General features: G+C 41.6%; 1 protein-coding gene across 1 annotated transcript in view; it reads right to left on the bottom strand.

The window, feature by feature from the left end:
• The window catches only part of FTO (FTO alpha-ketoglutarate dependent dioxygenase), a 426238-nt gene that overhangs the window by 273908 nt on the left and 126808 nt on the right, over positions 1–25522 (bottom strand). The window contains exon 4 of the mRNA XM_052655406.1: positions 5888–6031. Within this exon, the coding sequence (XP_052511366.1) occupies positions 5888–6031 (144 nt within the window). The remainder of the gene's footprint in view (positions 1–5887; positions 6032–25522) is intronic.

The following is a 25522-nucleotide window of genomic DNA, read 5'->3' as shown; positions in this document are numbered from 1 at the left end:
GTGAGAGCTTAGTTCCCCAACCAGGGATTGACTTGAATCCACGTCCCCTGCATTGGAAACTCAGTCTTAACCACTAGACCACCAGGGAAGTCTCTATACTTCTTTTTAAATGTCTTTTTAATTGGAGAATAACTGCTTTACAATGTTGTATTGGTTTCTGCCATATAACAAAGTGAATCAGCCAAATGCATACATGTGTCCCTCCGTCTTGAGTCTCCCTTCCACCCCTCTAGGTCATCACAGAGCACTGAGCTGACTCTATGTGCTATACAGCAACCTCCCACTAGCTATCTATTTTACACATGGTAGTGTATACATTTCCGAAGAAGGCAATGGCAACCCACTCCAGCACTCTTGCCTGGAAAATCCCATGGACGGAGGAGCCTGGTGGGCTGCAGTCCATGGGGTCACGAAGAGTTGGACACGACTGAGCAACTTCACTTTCACTTTTCACTTTCATGCATTGGAGAAGGAAATGGCAACCCACTCCAGTATTCTTGCCTGGAGAATCCCAGGGATGGAGCCTGGTGGGCTGCCGTCTATGGGGTGCACAGGGTCGGACACTGAAGCGACTTAGCAGCAACAGCAGCAGCAGTGTATACATTTCAGTGCTACTTTCTCAATTCATCGCAGCCTCTCCTTCCCTGTTGTGTCCACAAGTCCACTCTCTGCATCTGTGTCTCTATTCCTGCCCTGCAAATAGGTCCCCTATACTTTTTTATTTGACTTCACAATAACCCTGGGAAGCAAGTGTCATGAAGCACGAGCTTTTCACTGGAGCCAGAGGCTCAGCGCAGTGTTAACAATGCACAGCCCACAGACAAGAGGGGAACCTGAGGGAACCTAGTCACCTGACCTTTCTATTATTCCACCCTAAACCTAAAAGTCACCTGGCCTTTCTATTATTCCACCCTAAACTGTTGGTGAGGGAACGCCAACCCAAAAAGGAGATACTGTGCATTTCAATTTATATTGCTGTTCTCTTTTTTGTTATGCAATTTTTACCTGGCAACTGCAGCTCTGAAATAGCTAATTGGTACAATAACAACATGTGAAAATGAGATGTAGTTGAATGTAAGGAAACAAAAGTAAAGAGAGCAGAAAGAACAGAGTCATGAAGAGTCATATGTGAAAAATAATAATAACAAAGGGGTGAGGGGAGGAGGTTTGTCCAAAACGTTTACCTAGCACTCACCTTTGTCCTGAACCATCCCACCTCTACACTCGGCTCCAGCTTAATGAACATGATTTGGATGATGTTCCTTGAACTGTATAATCGGTTCCACACAAAAAACAAACCTACAGTTTGTCTCTAAGCCCCTTTTAAGTCCCTAACTCCCTGGTTGCCTTCAGTCTATGGAAAACATCTGTGGCAAAGTAAATCATCCCATTCTGAGAAAGACCAGAGTGTACTTTTTTTTCCCTCTTCTCTAAGTGTGTTTTGAAGTCCTGGATGGAAAAATTAGTGAAAATTGTAAATCTGCTTGCAAATCTGGTCATGTCTAACTCTGAGATTAGGGCAAAGATTCCAATTTAAAAGTAAAACCGTGACAACCCCAGTTAAGCGTGTCCTCAGGCACTGCCAGCAGGGCCTTCACTCAGCTCCACAGGCCGTGGATTTATTACAGGCACCCGACAAGCTCCCCATCAGACACCCCTGGAGGACTGACTTGAGACAGCAGGGTTCGGTCGGCACTTCCTCTGCAGACCAATATATTATTATAAATTGAGCTAAACTGTTTCCTTTTCAAAAGTGCTATGAAGTTCAGATTTCAGGTATCAGCACAGGGCAGGGATCCCGGGACAGGGTTCTTTAGAGTCCTTGGCTTTTAAAAAGTAAAGAGGAAAGGAGCTTTTGACCATGGTTGCTTTTATTTTTGTTTTGTTTAGCCTAAAAGAAGATGCGGGACAAGTCATTTTAGAAATCGAATATGACATCTTAATAAGAAAACAGATTCCAAGCACAAACTTGAGGTGCAGTGTGCTATGCTTGGCCTAGTTCACTAAGTTATCAGTTATTTCACCTTTATCTGAAGGCAGGAGTTTGGAAATCAGAACTAGATGTTATGTCGCAGATATCAGCTACTATAAAATGATAACTACTCTTCCTTTATCACCTACAACAGCTAAGTGGAACCAATGTATATTCTAAAAATGTATATTCATTATAATATGTAAGTTAAAAGGACAATGCAATTATTTAATATTTTCATTTTTAATGTAATTTCTGAGCCAAGAAAAACATAACTTTAAAAAGAAATGGAGGGCTTCTCTGGTAGTCCAGCAGTGAAGAGTTCGCCTTGCAATGCAGGGGACACTGGTTCAATCTCTGATCTGGGAAGATCTCACATGCTTCGGAGCAACTAAGCCCATGGGCTACAACTACTGAGTCCATGCTTTAGAGCCTGGGAGCCCCAACTACTGAAGCTCATGTGCCCTAGAGCCGGGGCTCTCCAACAAGAGAAGCCACAGTGAGAAGCCCACGGACTGCAAGGAAGAGTAGCCCCTGCTCGCCACAACTAGAGAAAGCCCGCAGGGAGCAACAAGCCAAAAACAAATAAATGAATAAATAATTTTTAAAAAACGCACTGGAAAAGAAAGAAGCAAACAGACCACCATCATCACCTTCTTTTCTGCCCTTCTGAACAATTGAGTCTTAAGCCTTCAGGTAAGGCAGAGGCATCACACTGAGGAAGGCAGAGAAGCCCAGAGCAGAGGTCAGTGCTGGACAGGGGTGCAGAGGGCCTCCAGGTGCGGGGTCCGGACAGCCTGACACGGGTATCAGAGCACAGGTGGGCTAAGGTGACAAGTTTCAATCCATGATTCTTTCCCACTGTGTAACCATGGCTAAGTCACTACATTGATCTAATCTGATCTTCTTTCTCAACAGAGCTGGTATCTACTTCTCAGGGTTACTGAGAAGATTCACAGAAGGCCTGACTTGACATTAGTCCACAGTAAACACAGCTGTTATTCACACACTACTGTTATTCCTGGGCTTCCCTGGTGGCTCAGTGGTAAAGAATCCGCCTGAGAAGACAGAAGACACAGGTTCGATCCCTGAGTCAGGAAGAGCCCCTGGAGGAGGAAATGGCAACCCAGTCCATTATTCTTGCCTGGGAAATCCCACAGACAGAGGAGCCTGGCGGGCTACAGTCCATAGGGTCACAGAAGAGTCAGACATGATTTAGTAACTAAGACACCAACAACTGCCATTCCAGGTACGTATTTATGTACACGTTGGAAAAAGTCTGAAAAGGAAAGTACCAAAATAGGCATGAACCTGATTTTTATTTTCTTCATTTCACTTTATACTTTTCAGAGTTTCTTTTCTCTACAATGAGCATATACTACTTTTTTCAATCAGAAAACATGAGATGTTACTAAATAAATGGAAAGTAGCTGAACCTTTACAAAGTCATTTACTACTTTTATACATAGAAAGTTAATAAAGCTATTTAAAATAGCACTATTCTGATTCCCATTACTTTAAAAGATGCAAAATATTAACAGAAACTCAAACAGAGTACCCAAAAGGAAAGTGATTTACTGGCTGAAATGACAATCTATTTCTATTCATGGTAAATATCCACATCTGGGTGGTATATTAAAAAATGAAATAAGAGTCTGTTTTACCTATAAATGATGCTCAACGATGGGGCAAAGACTTGAGGATAGAAACTCAAATTCTGAGACAAGCAGGAGCCGGGCATACAAAGAGATGACCTTACCCCTAAAAGCATTCCCACCTAGAGATCTTCCATGAATTGGGATCAAACCTAAATGATCCCTTTGAGAGCAAGAAAAGCACCGAATAAGAAACATGCAACCACACACTGCCCTCTGTTCTGCCTCACACGAACTGAGTGACCCTGGGCAAATTACTTAAAAACAGATTGATACCCTGCACCATCTCCCTAGCAAGGCTGTTTGGAGACTGATTGGGATGGCTTATGTGAAACTGATCTGTAAACTGGAAAGCAACATGCAAACAGAAGGCAAGAGAGTTGGAGCTTACTTAGATCAGAGGATGAGATGGTTAGACAGCATCACCAACTCAATGGACATGAATCTGAGCAAACTCCAGGCGATAGTGGAGGAGAAGAGCCTGGCAGGCTACAGTCCCTGGGGTCACAGAGAGTTGGACACGACCTAATGACCGAACGAGAACAACAAAAGGGCAGCGGGCAACAGATGCAGGACTCCGCCATGAGAAGGACATAAGAACTCACTACTGAATTGCACGGTGAGAAAGTAATTCCCTGCATCGTGATCTTCCAATCTTCCCGCTGACGCAAAGGAGAAAGCCCAAAATTGGTACCGTGATTGGGTTAACACCTCTCCCTAATAGTCACTGAAGACAGAACAGGCCTGATTCTCAGGGTCTTCAGCAAACAAAAGCACCAGATACTAAGACGACTTTACTTTCACTCTGTACGATTCTTCTAATTATGTCAAGTGATACTGGTTTTTCCATTTCAGATATAAAATCACCTAAAATAAACTCATTTCCGTTCAGGAAAATAAAAGAGTTTATCTAGAGAGAAATATTACATAAGTAATAATGTGGTGCTGGAGAAGACTCTTGAGAGTCCCATGGACTGCAAGGAGATCAAATCAGTCAATCCTAAAGGAAATCAACCCGAACTGATGCTAAAGCTGAAGCTTTAATACTCTGGCCCCCTGATGGGAACAGCCAACTCACTGGAAAAGACTCTGATGCTGGGAAAGATTGAAGGCAAAAGAAGAAGGGGACGACAGAGGATGAGATGGTTAGATAGCATCACCAGCTCAATGGACATGAATCTGTTCAGATTTGTTCAAACTCTGGGAAACAGTGAAGGACAGGGAAGCCTGGCATGCTGCAGTCCATGGGGTCTCAAAGAGTCAGACTAGACTTACCAACTAAACAACAACAACAACAATAGTATGGGTAGCACAGGAATATGGCAGGAAACTTGAAGCTAGTGTGCGAATGAATGAAATCTGGAAAACATTTAGTGAGGTCATGACTGAATGGCTACCCCAAACTCATAATTCCTAGAAAGCAAGGACCAAGTGTTATCCATTTCCAGTATCTCCTACAGAAACTTACAAAGCACATAGAGGACCCTCCTCAGACACTCCATTATTGGGAGATAATTCTTATTACAAATACTGGGTTTGAGTCTTGATGTTCCTGGCTCTAAAACCAAACACATGAGTAGATTCCCTTAGGCAGGAAAGAGTGAGATTAACCCCAAAATAATTAGGAGTGAGAGCCATGGACAAAATAAACCCTGAGTGGCTCTGTAAGGAAAAAAGGATGCTGCTTGCATGCTGTACATCAGAAAGCAAACAGAAAGTCTAAAAATAAACAAACAAACAAAAAAACTTAAGAGCTAAGAAACAAAAAGTGAAGCTCCCCAAACTTCGTAGCTTCAGTGAGGCTCACCATGGCTGAAATACTGTTTCCCAAAGAACTAGATGAGGCAAATGAGGGGAACTCAGTGGGAGGGAGTAGGGGGCAGGGAGTAGAGGAAGAGGCTGAGGAAACTAAACTCAAAACTGGAAAAAACTTTCACTAAAAACCTACAGAGACAGGGACATATTTTTTAAAACTTCACATTAATAAGGTGATTGAGATGATTTAGTAGCTCTGATGAAAAAAATCTTGAAAACTGCTTAGTACTTTGGGGAACGCCATCAACACTTAGAATGAAAAGAAAAGCAACTTTTAAAATTAGCAACATCTTAAAAAGAAAAAAAAAATCGTTACATGCAGAAGCTTCATTATCATATGAAAAACTTACAAAGTTTACTTCAAAAGACATATGCAAAATATGTACCCAATAATCTAAAACTTAAGACACTAGAGCATCAGGTATAGCTTTGATCCTCGCATTACCAAGCATAAAATAGCAGTCTCCTTGGTGAAGGGGTATCGCCAACCCAGGTGTCTCTATGTCCCACGAGATCTTAAAACCAACATGCCAAATATCAGGATCTCTGCCTTCAAGCTGAGGGTCATCCTCACTTTCCTCTTCAGGGCCTGTCAAAAGAGAAGAGAGTTGTCAGGAATGTTTCATCTAAAGTTCTGAGTTTCATAGTTACCTTAAGAATAACTGAAGTTTTAATAAAATATGGATAAGTGAACTATACATTCTATTTGCATCATTTAAAAAAAAAAACACATTCTTTAAAATATTTTAACATGTCATTTATGTTTTTGATAAAAAGAACCTGAAAGTGGCAAGGAAATAACCACAGATATCAAAGAAAATTAAAGATGATCATTTTGTTCAGTTTCATGTAACTACATCAGAAAATCTGCATAGGTTTTTAGGAAAACACGAATGGCCAAAACTGACCCCAGAAGAGGCAGAACAGCTTAAAAAGCCACAGACGGTATAGAAGAAGTTGTGCAAGAGCACAGGACTAAAGAGTTGCAAAGGAAAATTCTATCAAACAGTTGAGAAGTGTGTAATTTCAATAAATTGTAAATTGTTCAAGAACACAAAAGAAGTGTCCAGATTCTTTTCATAAAGACAAGAATATGTATCAAATCAATACACATACACACACACACACACACACACACACACACACACCAGTCTCACATCCAAAACCAATGCATAATTTCTAAATATATTAATAGTATAGACAGTCCCCAACTTAACTATGGCTCAACTTAATGATTTTTCAACTTTACCATGGTGTGAACAATAAGCATTGAGTTGCAACCATACTTTGATGCTGAATTTTGGTCCCATTGGGGGCTAGCAGTATGCAGAAAGGTACTGTTGTGATGCTAGGCGGCGGCCACTCCAAGTCAGCCTCGTGATCAGGAGGGTGGAGACCCAATACACTGGTAACTACTCAGTATGCATACAAAGCATTCTAATTTCCACTTTCAGTATAATATCCAATAAATTACATGAGATACTCAGCACTTTATTACAATATACTTTGTGTTAGGTGATTCTACTCAACTGCAGACTAATGTAGGTGTTCCAAGCAGGTTTAAGGCAGGCTAAGGTAAACAATGATGTTCAGTTGGTTATGTGTATTAAATGCAGTTTTGACTTATGCTATTTTCAACTTAAAATGGGTTTATTGTGAGATAATCCCACTGAAAGTTGAGGAAGATCGATATAAGGAAAAAGAATCAAAATCCAGCAGCATTTTAAAAGAATAACATGACGAAGTAGAACTTACTCCAGGAGTACAAGGATAGTTCAGTATGCAGAAGTCTATTCCTAGGAGAAATATTAACAACCTCAGATATGCAGATGATACCACGCCGATGACAGAAAGCGAAGAGGAACTAAAGAGCCTCTTGAGGGTGAAAGAGGAGAATGAAAAAGTTGGCTTATAACTCAACATTCAAAAAACTAAGGTCAAGCATCTGGTCCCATTCCTTTACAGCAAACAGAAGGTAAAAAGTAGAAGCAGTGACAGATTTTATTTTCTTGGGCTCCAAAATCACTGCGGACGTGACTGCAACCATGAAATTAAGGACACTTCCTCCTTGGAAAGAAAACTATGACAAACATAGACAACATTTTACAAAGCAGAGACATCACTTTGCTGAAAAAGGTCCACCTAGTCAAAGTTATGGTTTTTCCAACAGTCATGTACAGATATGAGATTGGACGCTAGAAAAGCTGAGCACTGAAGAACTGATGCTTTTGAACAGTGGTGCTGGAGAAAGCTCTTGAGAGTCCCTTGTACAGCAGGGAGATCAAACCAGTTAATCCTAAAAGAAATCAACCCTGAATATTCATTGGAAGGATTGATGCTAAAGTTGAAATCCAATACTTTGGCCACCTGATGGGAAAAGCCAACACACTGGGAAAGACCCTAAAGCTGGGAAAGATTGAAGGCAAAAGGAGAAGAGGGTGGCAGAGGAGAAGATGGTTAGACAGCATCACTGACTCAGTGGACATGAGTTTGAGCAAACTCCAGAAGATACTGAAGGACAGGGAAGCCTGGCGTGCTGCAGTCCACAGGGTTGCAGAGTTGAACACGACTTAGTGACTGAACAGCAACAATACTTAAAATTTATCATATTCACAGATGAAAACAAACAAAAAATACATGAGTCACCAGATACACAAAAATAATTGGTAAAAGACATCCTCTCATGATAAAAACCTCAACAAGAGCAATAGGTGACTAGTTCCTTAACATGATACAATATAGATTTATCTCTAAGCCAACATATTTTAATATGAAAACATCGGAAACTTAATAGAAAAAGTTAAGACAGTGTCCTTTATCACCATAATGACTCACTTAAACAAATGCAAAGACATATTATGTTCTTGAGAAATAAGGTGAGACATTATGGAAATGCCAGTTCTCCCTAAGTCATCCATAAATTTGACACAAACACAATAAAAATACCAACAGGATTGATTTTTAGTTCACTGGGTTTGGTCCCTAGACAAGCTGACTCTATAATTAACACAGAAATATACACAAGCAAGCTTGGCCAGGGAATTTTTTTTAACCATATAAAGAACTTCTACACATCAGAAAGATAAATATCAATAATCAAATAGAAAAATGGGCAAAAGTTATAAAGACAGAAGACATAAAATGGAGTTTGTAAACATATAAAAAGATGTTCAAACACACAAAACAAAGCCATTATAGACATTTTTCACCCATTAGATCAGAAAAAAATAAGTACTTTAATAAAATATAATGTTAGTAAGAGTGGAACAGAATGGCACATTCATATTCTCTGTGGAAGATTATCTGCAATACCTATCATAATTTCAAACATATAAAATCTTTGAACTTGTAGGAACTCCACAATACCACTTTTAGAAATGTATACTAAAATTCCTACTTGCAGCGGTTGCAAATTGAGGGAGGCTATTTACTAGGGCAGTGTTTATAAAAGCAAAAGATCAGAATAACTTCAACATCCATTAATAAATTTCTGGTTTAATAAAATATGAAATGTTCAGGCAATAAAACACTATATAGCCACTAAAAATAATATGGGCATGCAATGATAGAAAACTATCTCCTATATTTTTAAGAGAAAGAAAGGAATAGGCTATAATTTGTATTAAAAAAAAATACATACACATATATGTGTGTATGCTGCTACTGCTAAGTCGCTTCAGTCGTTTCCGATTCTGCGACCCCATAGACGGCAGCCCACCAGGCTCCGCCGTCCCTGGGACTCTCCAGGCAAGAACACTGGAGTGGGTTGCCATTTCCTTATGTGTGCATATATTAATAATATTTCTGGAAGAAAACTCAAGACTGATTTTTTCTGGAAAGAGAATTACATGCCTGGAAAAAACAGTAGGAGAGACAAGCAACGTAAGTAGCAGGCACACCCTATGATTCACCTACATGAACCGTCCCACACCTACATAAAAACATGTAAAAGTTCATCTAAGAAATACTTATTGACCAGTTACAATATATGATGTGCTCATCTGGGCACGCAGGGTATATCAGTAAATGAAACAAAGACCTAAGCCCAGTGGAGCTTTACTTCCAGTGGAGTTGTGAATGTTCATCACTGATTACTAGAAATGGAACATTTTAAATTCCACTAGACTTCAATTCCACTAGACTTTCCTAGTGGCTCAGAGGGTAAAGCATCTGCCTATAATGTGGGAGACCCGGGTTCAATCTCTGGGTTGGGAAGATCTCCTGGAGAAGGAAATGGCAACCCACTCCAGTATCCTTGCCTGGAAAATCCCATAGACGGAGGAGCCTAGTAGGCTACAGTCCATGGGGTCTCAAAGAGTCGGACATGATTGAGCAACTTCACTTCACTAGACTTTAATCCACTAGACTCTGGTCTTCAAATGCAGGGTCCATTTTTCTGTTTCATCCACATTTAGGACTCCATATTGGAAGGACTGATGCCAAAGCTGAATACTCTGGCCACCTGATGCAAAGAGCCAACTCACTGGAAAAGATTCTGGTGCTGGGAAAGCTTGAAGGCAAAAGGAGAAGGAGGTGACAGAGGATGAGACGGCTAGATAGCATCACCAACTCAGTGGCCATGACTTTGAGCTAACTCCAGTAGATACTGAAGGACAGGGAAGCCCGTGTGCTGCCGTCCATGGGGTTGCAAAGAATCGGATATGACTCAGGAACTGAGCAACTACAACTGGCATATAAATGACATCCAATGAACATTTGTTCTAAATTGCCTACTTAAACACAATATGTTCTCTCAGTTCACACCATTCATGGTCCTTGCTGTGCAAGATGACAGGAAAAGAAAACGTTAATTATGGCAGGGGGTGGAGGGAATAACAAATGCAAATAAGTCAAATAATGCAATAAAGCATGACACTGCTGAGTTAGCACAGATCTCAATATTCAAGAAATCTAGAGGACAGGTTCAATGCGGGTTAGAAGAAGTAGAATAAAATTCCTAGAGATGATCAAACTTGAAAGACAAGTATGGTTTAGACTCACAGAGGGCAAAATACAAAAGATGTAAATTTTATGCAATCAAAATGGACAATAAAACACATTTTACTTAGGCAGCATCATATCCAGCATGTCACATACACAATCCAAAAGTTGCCTGCATCCCAGATGGCACGTATTCACATATAGAGTCCTTAAATAGCTGTGAAAAGAAGAGAGGTGAAAAGCAACGGAGAAAAGAAAAGATATAAGCATCTGAATGCAGAGTTCCAAAGAATAGCAAGGAGAGATAAGAAAGCCTTCTTTAGCAATCAGTGCAAAGAAATAGAGGAAAAGAACAGAATGGGAAAGACTAGAGATCTCTTCAAGAAAATTAGAGATACCAAGGGAACACTTCATGCAAAGATGGGCTCGATAAAGGACAGAAATGGTATGCACCTAACAGAAACAGAAGATATTAAGAAGAGGTGGCAAGAATACACAGAAGAACTGTACAAAAAAAGATCTTCATGACCCAGATAACCATGATGGTATGATCACTAATCTAGAGCCAGACATCCTGGAATGTGAAGTCAAGTGGGCCTTGGAAAGCATCACTACAAACAAAGCTAGTGGAGGTGATGGAATTCCAGTTGAGCTGTTTCAAATCCTGAAAGATGATGCTGTGAAAGTGCTGCACTCAATATGCCAGCAAATTTGGAAAACTCAGCAGTGGCCACAGGACTGGAAAAGGTCAGTTTTCATTCCAATTCCAAAGAAAGGCAATGCCAAAGAATGCTCAAACTACCGCACAATTGCACTCATCTCACATGCTAATAAAGTAATGCTCAAAATTCTCCAAGCCAGGCTTCAGCAATACATGAACCGTGAACTTCCTGATGTTCAAGCTGGTTTTAGAAAAGGCAGAGGAACCAGAGATCAAATTGCCAACATCCGATGGATCATGGAAAAAGCAAGAGAGTTCCAGAAAAACATCTATTTCTGATTTATTGACTATGCCAAAGCCTTCGACTGTGTGGATCACAATAAACTGTGGAAAATTCTGAAAGAGATGGGAATACCAGACCACCTAACCTGCCTCTTGAGAAATCTATATGCAGGTCAGGAAGCAGCAGTTAGAACTGGACATGGAACAACAGACTGGTTCCAAATAGGAAAAGGAGTACGTCAAGGCTGTATATTGTCACCCTGCTTATTTAACTTATATGCAGAGTACATCATGAGAAATGCTGGACTGGAAGAAACAAAAGCTGGAATCAAGATTGCCGGGAGAAGTATCAATAACCTCAGATATGCAGATGACACTACGGAGAAATATCAATAACCTCAGATATGCAGATGACACCACCCTTATGGCAGAAAGTGAAGAGGAACTAAAAAGCCTCTTGATGAAAGCGAAACTGGAGAGTGCAAAAGTTGGCCTAAAGCTCAACATTCAGAAAACGAAGATCATGGCATCTGGTCCCATCACTTCATGGGAAATAGATGGGCAAACAGTGGAAACAGTGTCAGACTTTATTTTCTTGGGCTCCAAAATCACTGCAGACGGTGACTGCAGCCATGAAATTAAAAGACGCTTACTCCTTGGAAGAAAAGTTATGACCACCCTAGATAGTATATTCAAAAGCAGAGACATTACTTTGCCGACTAAGGTCTGTCTAGTCAAGGCTATGGTTTTTCCTGTGGTCATGTATGGATGTGAGAGTTGGACTGTGAAGAAGGCTGAGCGCCGAAGAATTGATGCTTTTGAACTGTGGTGTTGGAGAAGACTCTTGAGAGTCCCTTGGACTGCAAGGAGATCCAACCAGTCCATTCTGAAGGAGATCAGCCCTGGGATTTCTTTGGAAGGAATGATGCTAAAGCCAAAACTCCAGTACTTTGGCCACCTCATGTGAAGAGTTGACTCATTGGAAAAGACTTTGATGCTGGGAGGTATTGGGGGCAGGAGGAGAAGGGGACAACAGAGGGTGAGATGGCTGGATGGCATCACTGACTCGATGGACATGAGTCTGAGTGAACTCCAGGAGTTGGTGATGGACAGGGAGGCCTGGCGTGCTGCGATTCATGGGGTCGCAAAGAGTCGGACATGACTGAGAGACTGAACTGAACTGAAGTGAAATTCTGAACATCTTATACTCTATCTAGTAACTGTAAACCAGCATCAGGGACAGAACGACGAAGAAAAAAAGGACCTGCCCTTTATAACTATTCATTCCCATTACTTCACACAGGTATGGTGAAAAAAAGATACACCAGAAATACAGGTTCAGGCGTCTTCAAAGAAGGAACGCTACTCAAGTTTTTAAGGACACATCCAACTGTGGATATTCTTCAGTTCCCTAAGTTTGAATCTAAAATCTGATACTGCCATAGGAACAGGATTTTACCTTCTGTCCAATCTGTTGTTATTTCTGATATATATTTTCTCAAATACTCTGTAGTTAAGAGTAATTTCTGGCTAGATTCTTTAAAATCACAGAGTTAGAAAGTTCAATGCCATTTTCTAGGTTAATCCAAGAAAACATTTTAAAGAGAATCCTCTGGAACAGGGTTGACAAATACCTTACATATCAGAAGAAAGTGAAAGTCATTCAGTCGTGTCCAACTCTGCAACTCCATGAACTGAATAGTCATGGAATTCTCCAGGCTAGAATACTGGAGTGGGTAGCTGTTCCTTTCCCCAGGGGATCTTCCCAACCCAGGGATCAAACCCACATCTCCCACATGGCAGGCGGATTCTTTACCGTGTGATCCACCAGGGAAGCCCAAGAATACTGGAGTGGGTAGCCTATCCCTTTCCCAGCCTTTCCCTTCCCTATCTTCCCACCCAGGAATCAAACAAGGGTCTCCTGAGTTGCAGGCAGATTCTTTACCAGCTGAGCTACAAAGGACACAGTGAATTTACTGGCTGTAGCTTTTTTGAGGTCTGGTGGTGAATCACTCTAGGCTCAGCAGGATAGAGTGGTATGATCGGTTACTGAGGTCTGTCACAGCACTAGAATGGGTAGTTAGCAGCACCTGAACTAGTTATGTGCTGCCCATGTCTAATAACATTCACCAACAAGTTCTTGGTGGTGGTGGTGGTATTCAGTTGCCAAGTCTTGTCCAACTTTTTGCAACCTTATTGGCTGCAGCACACCAGGCTTCCCTGTCCTTTGCTATCTACCAGAGTTTGCTCAAATACATATCCATTGAGTCAGTGATGCTATCTAACCATCTCGTCCTCTGCCACCCTCTTCTCCTTTTGCCTTCAGTCTTTCCCAACATCAGGGTCTTTTCCAATGAGTTGACTCTTCTCCTCAGGTGGTCAAAGTATAACAGGAAGTTCTTCATTATACATTATACATAATTATACCTGAAAAGACCAGCACTTCTAAATTAGATCCTATGGACCGGAAAAGACTTCTCAAAGGTATATAGCCTGACTTGCACAACTTTTTCTGACTGAATCTAAATTAGCTGCCTACTGATAAAAGTGCCTTGCATAAAAATACCAATTTCCAGCTACTCTTTAAAAAAAAAAAAAAAACTTGTCTAGGTTCACACTGCTAGTAAGTAGAATTCAAATTAGGTCTGTCTGACTCTGAAGCTTATTCTTTTTTTTTTTTTTAACATAGATTTATTCATTCATGTGACTGTGCCCAGTCTTAGTTGCAGGGATTGAACCTGGGCCCCATGCATTGGGAGCTCAGAGTCTTAGCCACTGGACCACCAGCAAGTTGCTCCAGCTACTCTTGAATTATAAACTCAGGTCTCACTGAGCCGGTCACAAGTGGCCCTAAGTGAGAAGTAGCTGCATCTTTCAGACAAGGCAACAAGTGGCAGTTCTGTCAGCCATGTGACTCCATTAGATACCTGCCTGGCCCCCGATAGGCATTCAAGTCCATGAACCCCACTCTAGCCCATAGGCCAATCAGTCCCATCACCTGCTTCTGTGAAGTTTAACAAGAATAGTCAGGCCCATTCACTGACATACTATCAACAGCTACTTGCACACATAACAACATGGTTGAGTAGCTAAGACACAGACCAGAGGCCTCTGAAGTTGAAAATCTTTATTATCTGGTCCTTTATACAGAAAATGTTTGCCGACCCCTGCTCTATAGGCTTGATATCTGTGATTTGACAGAGATGTGCACAGCACATATTAGTGAGGAATCTGAGGCTGAATACAATAATCACGATGTAGGACTTCCCTAGCAGCCCAGCAGTTAGGATTCGTGCTTCCACTAAAGACGGTGTGGGTTCAATCCCTGGTTAGGGAGCTAAGACCCTACATGCCACGCAGTGTGGCCAAAATGTTAAAAAAAAAAATGTAGAAAAAAAAATTTTTTTTAATGATGTAATGTGACTAATACCAACTAATTCATGTCACCAATACCAACATACAACATAATAAAGCAATAATACTCAATTATTTGATAAGCAGATTGATTTAACAAAAGAATATTGAAATGAAAAATCAGTATTTATTATCTAAGTCTTCAGGCTGCTTCATTCTAGAGGGTCCCAATGATAATAGCTGTAGCTTATAGCCCAAGAAAAAGAATTGTTGTTTAGTTTCTAAGTCATGTCTAACTCTTTTGCAATCCCATGGACTGTAGCCTGCCAGGATCCTCTGTCCTTGGGAATTCCCAGACAAGAATACTGGAGTGGGTTGCCATTTCCTCCTCCGAGGGATCTTCAAGATCCAGGGATTGAAACCACATCTCCTGCTTAGCAGGTGGATATTTTTACCACTGAGCCACCTGGGAAGCGCAAGGAAAAGAATAGAGACATTTTAAGAAGGTTTTTTTGTACATCCATCTCTGGTCAAATCAACGACTTAAAAAAGAAATGATTTTTAAACTACAAAGGCAACCATTTTAAGGAGGTTTTTGATGCCACCGAGTATGGATGTTTACAGGCTAACAGGCTGGTTGACTACTTTCCCCTCTAACTTTCATCCTCACACTCTTCTCAATATGGCATCAATAAACTCCTGAACGACAAAGAGAGACAGTAATTGCAATCAGTGTTGCCTGATGTCTCCCATAAATCCGGCACCTTTGAAATGTGCTCATTAAAATAATGTTTTGTTGAAGGTTTGTTTCCTCCGTGGGCTGGAAAGGGAGGAGGGAAGATGTCTGTCTGATAAATTTTTTATTGCATAAATACAGTGTTGCTCACTTTCTCAATAAAATCAACTTGTAATTATTTATAGCAACTGCAACTGATTACTGTTTCCCTATGTTATTTTGGAAACAAGCAGAGGCAATTGGCTCCTACTTGCCTTTGAACTTCAGCAACACTGAAAGGGTTTTATGTGTCTCAGTGTGTTCAGCGCATTCCCAGCTTCCACTAACCAAAGGACTAAAGAAGTGAAAGATGTAACAAAACGCAAAAGAATGTGAAGTTTAACTGTCAAGTTTAAAATGTCCAAAACTCCAACCCCCAGGTTAACCAATTAATTTTCAGCTGCAATCAAGTATTACTTTTCCATGTGTACCTGTAAGATTTTTCTGTCACATCTTAAAAGTAAAGGCTTTAACAAATAAAGGGGAAAAAAATAGCTAACTAGTTTTTGAGAAAAAATTAATTCCATTTAATCAAAGATAAATGCCATCAAATATTTTGTGTGCATTTCCAGAGCTGTGTGCAAACCACTGTTACACAGACAACAAATACAGAAGCCTGAGCATAAAAGAAGAGATGACAGTTCTAATCAAGTAAAATACATCACTTGAAATGTTCTACCATATTTAAAGCATAATACCATTAATATTCTATATCAATAATTGCAAATATATATATATATATATATCATCACCACACATTAAAAAAAAAATAGCTCTATTTCCTATTTCTTATTGCCTTAGCTGGGGCTTCTCCTGTCTGCCAACATAGGAGATGTGGGTACATTCCCTGGGTTGAGAAGATTCCCTGGAGAAGGAAATAGCAACCCACTCCAGTATTCTTGCTTGGAGAATCCCATGGACAGAGGAGCCTGGCAGGCCACAGTCCATGGGGTCAAAAAGAGTCAGACACGACTGAGCAGGCATGCACACACACTTGCGTTGCCGTAGCCAAGTGCTAAAATTTCTAAGACTCTGGCCCAGGCAACAATTTCCTCTGCTTCCTTACCCCATACCTAGAGGGGCTCACACAGCAGGTCCCATCCTGTTCACGTCACAAATCTTGAGGCAGAAGAAACCAGAAGTTGCAGAGGCTCAGCTGGTAGATGAAGTCTAAGGATGTTTTCTGTCCAGCACTGATCTATGACATTCCAGTGTCTGGGACCAGGAATCATTTTTCAAAATAGAGAAACACAAAAGGTGAAAGGGGAAAGGTATGAGGCTGGGAAGACATACTCTAGAAGGGATATGGCAGATGGATGTTTAGAAACATAATTGATTCTGAGTGGTAAGAGTGTTACGGACTTCCCAGGTGGCTTAGTGGTAAAGAATTCGCCTGCCAAGCAGGAGACACAGGTTTGATCCCTGGGTCAGGGAGATCCCCTGGAGAAGGGAATGGCTACCACTCCAGTATTCTTGCCTGGAGAATTCCATGGACAGAGGAGTCTGGGGGTCTACAGTCCATGGGGTTGCCAAGAGTCAGACACGACTTAGCAACTAAACAACAAAAACTGGATTTGCAAGTGAAAAGGCTGGAGAGGTGGGGAAAGGCCCAAAGAGACATTGTGGGTTTTGTGAACCACGTAAGCAAGCTAGGCTTATGCTGAGGGCAGTGGCAGGCACTGATGGTGACTTTCCCATAGGTCAGATCTGTTTCCCAGAATGATCCCTCTGGAAGGTAGATGCTTCTAAGTGCTGACTTTGGATAATCTTTCTGGACAGGTTTCCAAAATAATGGCAAATGGCATAAGCCAGAGAACACTTGGGAAATATTCCTGAAGAAACTAAAAGATGTCTGCTCCTTGGAAGAAAAGCTATGACAAACCTAGACAGTGTATTAAAAAGCAGAGACATCACTTTGACGACAAAGATCCATATAGTCAAAGCTATGGTTTTTCCAGTAGTCATGTATGGAAGCGAGAGTTGGACCATAAAGAAGGCTGACTGCTGAAGAATTGATGTTTATGAACTGTGGTACTGGAGCAGACTCTTGAGAACCCCTTGGACTGCAAGATCAAACAAGTCAATTCAGGAAAACAACCCTGAATATTCATTGGAAGGACTGATGCTGAAGCTGAAGCTCCTTTTGGTATTCTTTGTCCACTTGATGTGAAGACTCGACTCATTGGGAAAGACCCTGATGCTGCAAATGATTGAGGGCAGGAGGAGAGGGGGATGACGAAGGATGAGATGGTTGGATGGCATCACTGATTCAATGGATATGCGTTTAAGCAAACTCTGGGAGAAAATAAAGGACAGGGAAGCCTGTCCCTGCATGCTGCAGTTCCTGGGGTCATAAAGAGTTGGACATGACTTAGCAACTAAACAACAATAACAACCTGAAGGTCTCTGCTCCTTGCAAAGAAGGGCTGGCCAAGAAGGAGATTTCCTGGAAGAACTCTACCATTTAAAAATGCATTCCTTGATTGGCTGTGAAGAACAATCAGTCAAGCCGGCTGCTAACCCAGAGCACACTCCTTAGCCACTGAGAAAGGAATGGTCTGAAGAAATAGAGAATTCAGAATTTCGAAGGAAAAAAAAGACCCTTATCAAGCTCAGCTCAAAATCCATGACAAGAAGCTGTTCTAACATGTCTCGAAAGCAGCAATTCAGGGACAAATGTAGTTCCCTGACACAGATAAATTATGAAATTAATTATAAGTTTTCTAGGATTTCATGAGAAATATTGAAAACTCTTTACCGAAAAAATCTGAAGCCTTTCAACAGGACGTCTGGCTCTGTCAGCTTTCATATTAAGCATTTGAAAAAAAAAATTTTTTTTAAGATATAAATATTCACATCATAGGAGAACCTCATTATATCATGTTTCATGGACATGGTGGAATAAAGTGAAAGTGAGAAGAGGAAAGAAAAATTGCTCTGGGGGTTCTTGGCTAAAGCTCTAAGACCATGACATTATTTAAAATAAAATATGAAATGAGAGGCTTCCCCGGTGGCTCAGTGGTAATGAACCCATATGCCAATGCAGGAGACGCGGGTTTGATCCCTGCATCAGGAAGATTCCCTGGAGGAAGAAGGAGCAACCCACTTCAGTATTCTTGCCTGGAAAATTCCATGGACAGAGAAGCCTGGAGGGCTACAGTCCATGGGTCACAAAGAGTGGGACACAACTGAGTGACTGTGCACACACTCACAGACACACACATAAAATGAGGAGAGGAAGCCAAAATACCTCTCAAAGAAACTTCCTTGAACCAGAGCTTCAAACAAAGGCTGCAATTCTGTAGGCAACCTCAGCAAAGTACAGAGTCATGGAGCCTTAGAGAAAACCTGGATGTTGTGAACAATATTGTTATTGCTGTTTAGTCACTAAGTCACGTCTGACTCTTTTGTGACCCCACGCACTGCCCTCCAGGCCCCTCTGTCCATAGGATTTCCCAGGCAAGAATACTGGAGTGGGTTGCCATATCCTTCTCCAGGGGATTTTCCCTATACAGGGATCAAACCCACGTCTCCTGCATTGGCAGATGGGTTCTTTACTACTGAACCACCAGGGAAGACTCTAAACAGCATACAAGACCAGAATCAAACTGGATCAATCAAAAAAGAATAATTATTTGTTCACCTATCTTCAGGCAAAGCCTTTTATTGAACTAATTTGTTTGGCTTTGTTTCATTTTTAACCATTTTTGGCTGCGCTGGGTCTTCGTTGCGGCATACAGGCTTCTCTAGCTGTGGTGCACAGGCTAAACTGCCCTGCAGCGTGTGGGATCTTAGTTCCCTGACCAGGGACAGGAGGCACATCCCCTGCACTGGAAGGTGGATTCTTAACCACTGGCCCACCAGGGAAGTCCCTAGGGCAAAGCTTTACCCAGGGTTCAAAATACATGTCCCAGGCACGGTTTCTCTCCTTCTCAAAGCTCCTCAGCAAGAAAGACAGCAGCCACAAAAGCTGGAGGCAGGCATCTGGGGGGTCACAGGAAGTTTACTTCCCTCAAGAGAATAAAGCGACAGCTCAAAAAGAGCCAAAGCATGAAGGGGAAGAAGTCTGAAGCTGGCCACACTGTTACTGCTGAGACACGGTGCACCTGAAGCCAGCGAGACTGGTCTTAGTATTAAATAAAACAATTTCATATTGTCTTAAATTAACCTGTTTAGGCCAAGCATCTGCTATGTGCAATCTAAAGAACCTTAGTATTAAACAGAGGTTGCAGCGGCAGAAATCAAAGAGTTATTGGACAACGGCCACAATGTAGTTAAGCAGCGTAACTACTCACGGACAAAAGATGCCTACTGATTTGGGGGAAAAAAATGCTGATTTGCATTATATGCACATACAAAGAAGGATCAAGACACAAACCATTCCTTCAAAGAGCTTACAATTCTAATTCAAATATGTATAAAACTAATGTATGGCTTCAGAAGTTAAAATAGTGGTTACCAGTTGGAAGATAAAAGTAAGATAACTTCTGAGAGTGGATTACACTCTCAGATTAAAAAATACAAATAGATTAAAAAGATTAAAATACAAAAAAATTTTAAAAAACAAGAGAATAAGTAACAAAATTAGAGGAAACAGTCAGTTTGAGTATCAAGCCATATGGATTCTAGAGGGAAAAGAAAGCTGGAGAGGAAGAAATAATTAACAAAGTGATTCAAGAAAATATCCCACTTTGAAGGACATGAGTTTCCTTCCAGATTGAAAGGACCCATCAAATGCCAGTATAATGGATGAAAAAAAAAAATCACTGTGAATTTATAAAATATTAGGGGAAAACCCAATCAAAAAATCTTTATCACATAAACGATAAAGAAAAAAATCAAAGCCTACAACATGAACACTGGAAAATAAAAAGACACTGGTACATACGATGTCCCCAAAATTCTGAAGGAAAATTATTTTCCATCAAGATTCCCATACATCAAGTATCTACACACGTCAATGCAGAATAAAGATAAATTTAGACATTCAAGGTCTCCAAAATGTGCTTTCTAAATGCCCTTTCTTAAGATAGCATTAGAGGATACTAATCTCTAATGCTTCACTAAAATAAAGAAACAAATTAGGAAAGAGATAGACATGGGATGCAGGAATCTGAAACTCCAACAAAGTAGAGTGGATTCTGTTGATAAGAAATCCCCAGATGGGATATCTGGGCTAGTCTGTGCCAATGAACCACCTCAAACTTCACATCCTACTTCCTAAATTGCAGACTTTAAATACGTGCAGTTATTGTATGTAAATGACACTCCAATAAAGCTATGGAAAGAGGGGGGTAAGTCCAGGCATTCTTATTGGCCTAGCCTTTTGTCTTTTCAAAAGATATTTATTTATTTATTTGGCTGTATGATGCTGTGAAAGTGCTGCACTCAATATGCCAGCAAATTTGGAAAACTCAGCAGTGGCCACAGGACTGGAAAAGGTCAGTTTTCATTCCAATCCCAAAGAAAGGCAATGCCAAAGAATGCTCAAACTACTGCACAATTGCACTCATCTCACAATGGCACCCCACTCCAGTACTCTTGCCTGGAAAATCCCATAGATGGAGGAGCCTGGTAGGCTGCAGTCATTGGATCGCTAAGAGTCGGACCCCACTGAGCGACTTCACTTTCACTTTTCACTTTCACGCATTAGAGAAGGAAATGGCAACCCACTCCAGTGTTCTTGCCTGGAGAATCCCAGGGACGGGGGAGCCTGGTGAGCTGCTGTCTGTGGGATCGCACAGAATCGGACACGACTGAAGCAACTTAGTAGTAGCAGCAGCAGCAGCACACACTAGTAAAGTAATGCTCAAAATTCTCCAAGCCAGGCTTCAGCAATATATCAACTGTGAACTTCCAGATGCTCAAGCTGGTTTTAGAAAAGGCAGACCAAATTGCCAACATTCGATGGATCATCAAAAAAGCAAGAGTTCCAGAAAAACATCTATTTCTGCTTTATTGACTATGCCAAAGCCTTCGACTGTGTGGATCACAATAAACTGTGGAAAATTCTTCAAGAGATGGGAATACCAGACCACCTGACCTGCCTCTTGAAAAACCTGTATGCAGGTCAGGAAGCAACAGTTAGAACTGGACATGGAACAACAGACTGGTTCCAAATAGGAAAAGGAGTACGTCAAGGCTGTATATTGTCACCCTGCTTATTTAATTTATATGCAGAGTACATCATGAGAAATGCTGGGCTGGAGGAAGCACAAGCTGGAATCAAGATTGCCAGGAGAAATATCAATAACCTCAGATATGCAGATGACACCACCCTTATGGCAGAAAGTGAAGAGGAGCTAAAAAGCCTCTTGATGAAAGTGAAAGAGGAGAGTGAAAAAGTTGGCTTAAAGCTCAACATTCAGAAAACGAAGATCATGGCATCTGGGCCCATCAGTTCATGGCAAACAGAAGGTGAAACAGTGGAAACAGTATCAGACTTTATTTTTGGGGGCTCCCAAATCACTGCAGATGGTGACTGCAGCCATGAAATTAAAAGACGCTTACTCCTTGGAAGGAAAGTTATGACCAACCTAGATAGCATATTCAAAAGCAGAGACATCTTTGCCAATAAAGGTCCGTCTAGTCAAGGCTATGGTTTTTCCAGTGGTCATGTATGGATGTGAGAGTTGGACTGTGAAGAGAGCTGAGTGCCAAAGAATTGATGCTTTTGAACTGTGGTGTTGGAGAAGACTCTTGAGAGTCCCTTGGACTGCAAGAAGATCCAACCAATCCATCCTAAAGGAGATCAGTCCTGGGTGTTCATCAAAAGGACTGATACTAAAGCTGAAACTCCAATACTTTGCCCACCTCATGCGAAGAGTTGACTCATTGGAAAAGACTCTGATGCTGGGAGGGATTGGGGGCAGGAGGAGAAGGGGACGACAGAGGATGAGATGGCTGGATGGCATCACCGAGTTGATGCACATGAGTTTGGGTAAACTCCGGGAGTTGGTGATGCACAGGGAGGCCTGGTGTGCTGCACTTCATGGGGTCACAAAGAGTTGGACACAACTAAGTGACTGAACTGAACTGAACCAGGTCTTAATTGCTTCCCAGGTGGTGCCAATGCTAGAGAACTCATCTGCCAATGCAGATGAGTAAGAGACGACCAGGGTTCCATCCTTGGGTCGGGAAGATCCCCTGGAGGAGGGCACGGCAACCCACTCCAGTATTCTTTCCTGGAGAATCCCATGGACAGAGGAGCCTAGAGGGCTGCAGTCCATGGGGTTGCAAAGAGTTGGACATGACTGAAACAAATTAGCACTGTCTTAATTGCAGTACTTGGGCTCTCCCATCTTTGTTGCAGTATGTATGTAGAATCTTTAGTTGCGGCATGTGGGATTTAGTTCCCTGACCCGGGGTCAAATCCACCACCCCTGCATTGAGAGCACTGAGTCTTAGCCACTGGACCACCAGGGAAATCCCTAGCCTTCTCTGGACAACTGGGAGATGCTGCTGCTGGTCTTCTTCTCTGACAGGCACTGCCAATCTTTGCTGGTGAAAAGATATGGGTCTTGATAGAACTATGTCTCATCACCTCTGCCTCTTCTAACCTGATCCACCGTCTCTAGTCTGGACCACCCAACGGCCTCTTGCAGCTCCCCTGCTTCCAGCCCTGCCTCCCTTCTACCCCTGCTGCAGTGGCTTCCCATCCCACTCCAAGGACAAGCCCGGGATTGTTATTCTTAATACAACAGCCTCTCCTTATCTGCTGTTTCGCTTTCCATGGTTTTAGTTACCCACAGTCAAGAGCAATCTTGAAAATATTAAATGGAAAGTTAAAGGGATAAACAATTCAGAAGTTTTTAAGTTGCATGCCATTCTGAGCAGCACCATGATATCCTGCTGTGTCCTGCCTGGAAAGTAACTCAGCCTCTGTCCAGGGAAGCCTGGTTAGCAGTCCTCTGGTTATCAGGTCAATTGTCATGGTATTGCAGTGCCTGCATTCCAGGAAGCTTGCATTACTGGATCCAGGGCTTGCATGCCCTTACTATACTTAGCAATGATCCCAAAGCTTAAGAACAGGGACGCTGGCAAGCCCAACAGGCCACAGAGAAGTTGTAAAGCGCTTCCTTTAAGTGAAAAGGTGAAGGTTCTCAACTTAGTATGGAAAGAAAAAGAGTTGAATGCCAGTGTTTCTAACATCTATGGTAAGAACAAATCTTCTATCTGTGGAGTCGTGAAGCAGGAAAAAGAAATTTAAGCTAGTTTTGCTGTTGCACCTCATACTGCAAAAGTTACGGTGACAGTGAGTGGTAAGTGGTTAGTTAAGACAGGCAAAGTACTAAATCCGTACAATATGATACTTTAAGAGAGAAACCAGAACTTTTATTATGGTATAATTGTTATATTTTATTATTAGTTATGGTTGTTAATCTCTTACTGTGCCTAATTTATAAATTCAGCTTCATCATAGGTATGGATGTATAGGAGAAAACAGTCTACATAGTGTTCAGTACTATCCATGGTTTCAGGAAACCACAGAGGGTTTTGGAAGGCATCCCCAGTGGATAAGGGGGGCCAACTGTACAATACTGGGCTTCCCAGGTGGTGTTAGTGGTAAAGAACCCGCCTTCCAGTTCAGGAGATGTAAGAGACCCGGGTTTGATCCCTAGGTTGGGAAGATCCCCTGGAGGAGGGCATGTCCACTCACTCCAGCATTCTTGCCTGGAGAATCCCATGGACAGAGGAGCCTGGAGGGCTACAGTCCATGGACTCACGAAGAGTTGGATGCAACGGAGCAACTTAGCACGTACGGTAGCAATGTTAGAAGGTCCTATCTTCTGCCACCTCCCACCCCTAGTCTTCCAGTCTGTCTCCACCTCTATTACTTTACCTCTTCCCTGCCTCTCTCCCATCCACACCTGTTGCTCCTGAAACATCCCCAAGTCATGTCCCATCTCTTGAGTCTTCAAAATTCACTCATATGCTCCTCCCAATCTTTGCTCCAAGGTTGCCCAACTGAAGGAAGGCTAACTTTCCTATTTAAAACTGTAAGCCTGTGCCTTACCTCTGCAATATATATAAGCTTATTTGTTTCCTTCCTGTCTCTCCTTGCTAAAACATAGCTCCACGAGGGCAACAATTTTTGTTCACTGTCACATTCTCAGTATCTAGAAGAGTGCTTGGCAAACAGTAGATGCGTACTGTTAATTGAATAAATAACTGCATGGAGATTAAAAAAAAATGTGACTTATAAGATCAAACAAGTTTTACTGAGCAGTGGAAGTGACTTCAGAAACAACAAACATAGACATGGCATGACACACTGAAACAAACAAGATCAAATGAGCTTTGAGACCTTAGACAGGGATGCTGAGAGGCTAAGGGAAAAAAAAAATTTTTTTTTAATTATGAGTGCTCTAAAACTTCTAGCTGTAATTATAACTTAGCTTTTCCTGGTCTCAAAGACAGCTAAGAAGTATAAAGGTACTCACTTTGAAATAAAGACTTCAGAATTATGGAAACAAACGTCCATGCTTCAGTGGATTCAGCTTTCCCAGGGTGAGAGACATGGAATCAAACCCGTGTTTCCTGCGTCTCCTGCATCTCCTGCATCTTCTGCACTGGCAGACAGATTCTTTACCACTGAGCCACCAGGGAAGCCCCGCTATACTGTAGGGGTGGGAAATACCTGCTCACAAAGCATTTAGCCTTAGCTGTTAGGACTCTGAAGCCAGATTGTCTGAGTTCAAATCCTAGCTCTGCTGATTCATAGCTGTATAACCATGGAAAAGTTCACCATCCTCCTGTACCTCAGTTTCCTCATATAAAAATGAGGCTAAGAGTAGTACTTCATTCACAGAGTTGCAAAAATAACAGTTAATGAATGTAAAATGCTTCTACCAGTGTCTGGCACATAATAGGTGCTCAATAAATGAGAGCTCCCAGTATTGCTACTATTATGAGATCGAGTTCTGGGAACTTTGGGGATTAAGAACACAAAGGAATTACCCTGCCCCTATAGATTTGCATTCTGCAGTTCCCTCGTCTAGGTGATAAGCGCAAGGATGAAGCTTTATGTACTTAGGTTTATTTGTATAGTTTATCAATCTTAACTA

This window comes from Budorcas taxicolor, chromosome 18, assembly GCF_023091745.1.
Source record: "Budorcas taxicolor isolate Tak-1 chromosome 18, Takin1.1, whole genome shotgun sequence".
NCBI classification, from domain to species: domain Eukaryota; kingdom Metazoa; phylum Chordata; class Mammalia; order Artiodactyla; family Bovidae; genus Budorcas; species Budorcas taxicolor.
Note: the sequence above shows the minus strand (reverse complement) of the source record. Positions and strands in the feature narration are given on the sequence as shown.